Source organism: Geospiza fortis, unplaced genomic scaffold (genome assembly GCF_000277835.1).
Source record: "Geospiza fortis unplaced genomic scaffold, GeoFor_1.0 scaffold228, whole genome shotgun sequence".
Lineage (NCBI taxonomy): Eukaryota > Metazoa > Chordata > Aves > Passeriformes > Thraupidae > Geospiza > Geospiza fortis.
The window spans coordinates 1-6494 of record NW_005055098.1 but is presented as its reverse complement, the minus strand read 5'-3'; the positions used below and the strand labels follow the sequence as shown (position 1 = coordinate 6494).

At 57.9% G+C, this 6494-nt stretch overlaps 1 protein-coding gene across 1 annotated transcript in view; it reads left to right on the top strand.

Moving 5' to 3' along the window:
• Positions 1–2422, top strand: part of LOC115949218 (Fc receptor-like protein 2) — a gene marked incomplete at its 3' end in the record, with an annotated part of 3456 nt that extends 1034 nt beyond the window's left edge. The window contains 4 exon segments of the mRNA XM_031065716.1: positions 534–803; positions 1392–1688; positions 1771–1854; positions 2363–2422. Coding sequence (XP_030921576.1) covers positions 534–803; positions 1392–1688; positions 1771–1854; positions 2363–2422 — 711 coding nt within the window.
• Between the last annotated feature and the right edge of the window lie 4072 nt (positions 2423–6494).

Sequence of the window (6494 nt, the reverse complement as noted above, 5' to 3'; positions counted from 1 at the left end):
GAACCCCCGAAAGTCTCCTTCTCCTCTCTCTCTGTCTGCTGCAGCCTCAGCCTGGGCGCACCACTGCCTAGCAAGCAAGAGCTGAAATCCTGAGAGCTTGCAATCACTATAAGAGTTGATAATCACCATTGCTTACTAGCGGGTAGTCCCGCAGTGTTGGCCTGAGCTAAGCCTGGCAACTCGGGCACTCTGTCCCCTTGGGGACTGGGCTCCCGATATAATAATAAGGCCATAACAGAGACTTTTATTATTACTCCCTGGTGCCCACATCCCTCATTAGCTCCCCTCACCCCTCCTCAGGTGCACCTCTCCCTCTCTGAGGTCCCTCCATTGTCCACAGGTTCCACCATCCTTGTCTGGGTCCCCAGAACCTTCCCTGTGGCTCCCTTCAACCCTCTCCATGTGTTCCCTCGCTAAATGTCCCATCCTTCCCCCCACCCCTCTCTGCTCCTCCCCCTCCCTGAGTCCTTCACTGCTCCCTGGTGTTCCCCACTCCCCCCATGTCCCCAACCCCTTCCTGTGTCCCCCTGTAGGGGTCCCGCTCTCAGGGGTGTCCCTGTCGGTGCAGCCCCCTGGGGGACAGGTGGCACTGGGGAACTGCCTGGTGCTGAGCTGTGCAGTGGCCATGGGGACAGGTCCCCTGTCCTTCTCCTGGCACCGGGAAGGCTTGGGGGCGCTGCTGGGCACCATCCCCCACCTGGAGTTGCGCCATGTTGGGGACAAGGACAGCGGTGGCTATCATTGCCAGGCCAGTGATGGGGACAGTGTGGCCAAGAGCCCCACAGTGAACATCACTGCCCTGGGTGAGCGAGATCCTTGGGCTGAGGGTGATTCCACCCACATCATCCCCATTTCCACATATTCACATTCCATCTCACATCCCCCCCAAACCATCCCAACCCAGCCCAGGTCACAGCCCCCACCCCTGTGTGTCACTGACCAGGGTGGCTGGGACTGTCTGGGTCCAGATACCCCCAGCCAGGACATCCAAGCCATGCATCCCTAATCCCAGCTGGCACATCCCCCACTCCACATCAGGTCATATTCACTCTCCCAGGACAGTGAGACCCTTGGAACTGGGGTTTTGCTGCCGTTGTTATGCCTCATCGGACCCACTCCACCCACGCCATTCCATGACCCCCGTGGCCATCACACTTGGACACAGCATCCCTCATCCCACCCTCACCTCACCCTCATCCCATCCTCATCCCTCGCCCCTCATACATCACATGTCCTCATCACACAGCCCATAATGACCCCCACAAGCATGGAATCACTGTCCTGGCTGAAGGAGACCCTCTGTCTCCAGATGCCACCATGCAGATCCTTCATCCCCCCACAATGGCTGCCAGCCCCTCCACCTGGCCTCAGCCCTGTCTCTGTCCCCGCAGTGCCCATGGCCAATGCCACCATCACCCTCAGTCCCCTGTCACACCAGGTGCGTGCAGGTGACCCTGTGACCCTGAGCTGCTCAGTGCAGGTGGGCTCAGCCCCTGTCACCTTCACTTGGCTGCACAATGGGCAGGAGGTGGCCCAGGGTCTCCTCCTGGAGCTTGGGGATGTCAATGTGAGACATTCGGGCACCTACCAGTGAGTGGCCACCAACCAGCTGGATGGGCACCACATGTTCTGTGCACCCAGCCCAGAGCTGGCTCTGGAGATGACATCGCACAGTCACAGGGACACAGGTGGGGTCACACAGGGTCACTTGGGGGCTGCAGCACCCCTGGAATTCTGGGTGATCCTGATGTCCCTCTCTGTCCCCAGCAGTGGCCACAGGGGTCATTGGGTCCCTCCTGTTCCTGGTCCTCCTCATGGGTGTCATTGGGGGCTGGCACCAATGTCACTGCCTGGGTGGGTGACAATGGATATGGATGGGGATCCTCTGGTCAAAGGGAGGTCCCCAGAGTGGGGGCAGACAATGGGACAGCAACAACAGACTTTGGCTCAGGATTCCAGAGGGTCTTCAGGTGCTCCTGTATAATTCCAGGGGGGCCTTGAGGAATATTATGATGGTACTGGGACTTCCTGGTTGGGCTCGGGAGGTATTGGAGGGTCATGCAGAGATGTTGAGGGGGCTTCAGGAATCGTGGGACAGTTTACAGGGTGCCCCTCCCTGTCTGGGGAAGCTTGGGTTCCTGGGGGTTCAGATGTAAAAGGGGAGTCCCAGGGAGGTTTGGAGGTCCTGAGGACTCCCAGGGGTTCAAGGGCTCTGGGCACTCCATTGTCACCTTCCCCACCCTTTCCTTTGCAGCTTCCAGGAAGTCCCAGGAGAGATGAGCGAGACACTCCAGCCAGGACCCTTTTTTCTCTCTCTACAGACTTCTCCCGATACCCCCTTTTCCCCACAGGGCCCCCCCAGCTGCTTTGGAGGAAGGGGAGGTGCTGGACACCAAAGATGTGATCACCAAGAGGGCAGGAAGTGAGTATAGGGGACGGGGGACAGGGACACGTCACCCACAGGTGTCACCCCACCCTCATCCCCCAAACAGTGTCTCTTGCAGGGCCCCCCACTTCCCCCTCCAGCAGTCCCTCGTGACCTACCCCAGGCTGCTGTGACCTCATGAGCAACCACGGGACAACAATGACATCTATGAGAATGTGCCACAACAGTGAGGAAAAGGGGGGCACTGGAGGCACTGGGGCTCCTGTGCTTCACAGCTCCTGTGCTTTCCCATCCTGTTTGGGAGCAGGTCACAATATGGGGGGGTCTGCACAAGCACCAAGTCCTCCCCATTCCCCACCCAAGTACCATGAGGGGTTCCCCTGTTCCCCTCCCAGTACCCTCAGGTACTCCCCATCCCAGTGCTCCCAGTATCCCCCGGGGCTCCTTACTCCTCTTCCCAGTACCTCTCTAGTGCTCCCAGAGAATTCAGGGGCTCCCCTTTCCCTGTCTCAGTACCTCGTCTTGGTTTAGAGACAAATTTAGAAGAAAATGCTCTGGAATGAGTGTTTCCTCTAAAGAGAAGGGCTTCAGTAATCCCTTTTGCCAATGAGAAAAATGAATGTCAGTAAGTGAAAGTGAAAAAAACCCTCTTTATTTACAAACAAAGTGCCTACATGGCACAGGAAAAGAAATGAATAAAAGCTAGATATTTCCCAACTTTACACATGCCCACAGCAGCACAAAAACCCCCAAAATCCCAGGACAAGAAATAAATGGGCTGTCTGTGTGGTAAAGGGGGGACAAAATAGGGGCTGGCTTTTGTCTCAGGGAAGGGAGAAGCAAGAGTTCATGCAGCAGCTTGGGCAAAACAGGTGGGAACCTGTTGAACTTCTGGTGTTGGTCTCCTCCTCACAGCAGATGAAGCTGGTGGATTTTGGTGTCCTTTCTCTCATTGATTCATCATTTCCTGAGCTCTTGGTCTGACTGGGGCAGCTCCTGTAGGCTCCTGGTTGATGGTCTAGGCAATTGTTTGATCTCAGTCCAAAACTAAGCCAAACAGTTCAAGAGAAAAAAAAAAAACAGAAGCCGCCAAAGGATTGATACTGCAGCCTCTGCAGGCCAGGGGAAGGAAAAAAATAAAAGCTTCTTGCTCACAAAAAAACAAGCTAGCTAAGCCACAAAATAATGTCTGATCCACACCGCACTGCACCCAGCACGTTCCAGAGGAAGTCTTTGAACAAAGCCAGTGCAGGAGCTCCAAGGCTCCCACCCTCTCCCAGACCCACTTTAAACCTACAGCAGCCATTGCTGGGCATAAAGCAAACAATCAGGAACAGGGCATCATCATAAAACCACCCCAAGACGTACTCCCATGCTCCCAGTGGCTCCCCATTGCTCCTCCCAATGCCAGGGAGGCACAGGACCCCTGCTATTGGCCCAAAATGCAGCTTTTGGGTTTAACTGGCAGAAATGGGGTTTCTTTGCTCAGCTCTGGGATTCTCCAATTCTGGGCTGCCACCAAAACCAGGGGCTGCTGCCCCTCACTCTCCCAGTGGAGGCACAGAAGGCAAAGATCTCAAAGGCCTGAGAGAAGAACAATTTCCTGCAAACAGCAACAACAGAACAAAACCTACAGCAACGAGATTCAGAATCCCAAGGGTGAGAAAAAGGAACGATTTCCAGGGAATGCCCCTGACAAGAGCGCCCCATGGCCAGAGCGTGAGTCCAGTGGACAGCGGACACAGACAGGGACTGTAGGGGCTGGAACCAAGTGCCAGCGCCACTGAGAGAGGCTGTGCTGGACATGCCGGAACTCCAGGACAAGCTGGAGTGCGAGGCAAAAAAGTAGTGCCCCCATGGACATTGCCAAAGCCTTTGTCCCCATTCCTGTGGCAGCAGAGGGCAGGACACGGCTTGTCTTGACCTGGAGGGGTGTCCAGAGCTGCTGGAACTGACTGGAAACTCAGCCCTACCCTGTGCCATGGCCTGATCCCGACTGCCCTGCGAAAGTGGGAGGCTCTGGAACATCCGCAGGGCCTTTGTAAGATCATCGTGTGGGGAACACAGCAGAGGAGGGGTTTGGGAGAAAGGACAAGAGAATCCAAAACCTCCAGAAGGCTGCTTTCGCCATCAGACAAAGGAAGGTCTGGGACCTGCCAGGTTCTTCCTGGTGGAGGAAACGTGCCGGGGGCAGCTTCTTGGGTTTGTTCCCTTTTGGGGGCTTTCCCTGGAAATTGTTCCTTTTGTGACCCTTTGGATTCTGAATCTTGAGAACTGAGAAGGATTGGTTCAACAACCTGACTGGGACCCTCCTCCTTCCTGAGCTGAACAGCGCAGAGCTGAACAAACAAAAATAATTTCTCGTGGTTTAATCAAAAAGCTGAGTTTTGGGTCCAGTAAGAGGGACAAGGGTCCTGTGCCCCCTGGCACTGGGGGAGGAAATGGGGAGCCCCTGGGGGTACTGGGAGCACTGGAATGGGGAGCTCTGGGCAGCCCCACACGGGGGGCCCCCACTCATGGCCACCCCCCGGGCACAATGGGCACCCATGGGAGCTGGGGCTGCCCCCAGACAGGGACCCCAGTGCCCCCTGTGCCCCCAGTGTCCCAGCACGTTCTCACAGATGTGACTGGGGTGCCGCTGTCTTCTGTGGGGTCCTGGCAGCTCTGCATTGGTCACCTGGGGGGATGAGGCACAGGGGGGCCCTGTGAGAGACACCGGTTGTGGGGACCTGGATCGAGGGTGACACCCGTGGGTGATGTGCCCCTGTGTCCCCCCTGTACTCACCACCTGCCTTCTTGGTGCTCATGACATCGCTGTACAGCACCTCCCCTGCCTCTAGGGGGGCTGAGGGCTCTGGGGGGACCCTGCAGGGATAAGAGAGTGTCTGTGGGCATGGGGGGGTTTTGTGGTGGGGGTAAAATGGGGGTCCAGACCTGGAGTCCCCCCTCACCTTTCTTGCTGCTTCCTGAGGGCTGCAAAGGAAAGGCATGAGGGCTGACTGTGGGGTCCTCAGGGCCTCTGAACACTGTTGGGACCCCTGACTGTCCCCGGGACCCTCGGGCAAAAACCCCCTGAAACCCCCAAAATACTTTGAACCACCCTTTGAATCCACTGAGACCCCAGAGTCCCCAAACTCCCACAAAAGCCCTGACAGAACCTCCAGCTTCCCCACAGGACCTCCCCAAATCCCTCAAAAGCCCCTGCCCAGCAGTGCCCCCAAGCCCTCTCGGTGCCAGAAGGACAAGGGACCTGTCCCCATGGCCACTGCACAGCTCAGCACCAGGCGGCCACCCAGTGCCACCTGTCCCTGGGGGGGCTGCACCAACAGGGACACCCCCGAGAGCGGGACCCCTACAGGGGGACACAGGAAGGGGTTGGGGACATGGGGGGAGTGGGGGACACCAGGGAGCAGTGAAGGACTCAGGGAGGGGGACGAGCAGAGAGGGGTGGGGGCATCCCCGTGAGGAAGAAGGGGGCCCAGAGATGGGGAGGAGGCTTGGAAAGGGGTGCAGGGGACCCCAGGGAAGGATGGGAGTTTCAGTGTGGGAACACATGGAGAGGGCTGAAGGGAACCACAGGGAAGGTTCTGGGGATCCAGACAGGGATGGTGGAACCTGTGGAAAATGGAGGGACCTCATTGTGCAGCTGTAATGCCATGAGTGGGAGACCCCCACGGCGGGCACCAGCAGCTGCAGGGACCCCTGCGGGCCCCCCACCACCTGCCCGTCCCGGTAGAACACGTGCAGGAGGGGGGCTCGGGGCCACAGGGGGCTGGGGGTGCTGAGGCAGCTGAGAGTCAGGGGGGACCCCTGGGTGGGCTCAGGGGGACCCTCCAGCACCCGGCACGAGAAGAGCTCAGGGAAGAAGATTGGGGATGGAGGGCACATGACCTTTAGTCTGCTGTGAAGGGGCTGTGGGAGTGCGGAGGTGTGGGGTGCTCACCGTGCACTGTCACTGTCACTGGTGCTGACTGTGCCCACAGTGACCATTCTGGCCAGGAGCCTCGCTGCACATTGCTGTGGTAGCGGCCACTGGGCTGCAGCTGCAGGGGCAGCAGGGGCAGCTCGGTCCTATGGAGGTACCTGCTGTCTTGGTTTGGAAAGACAG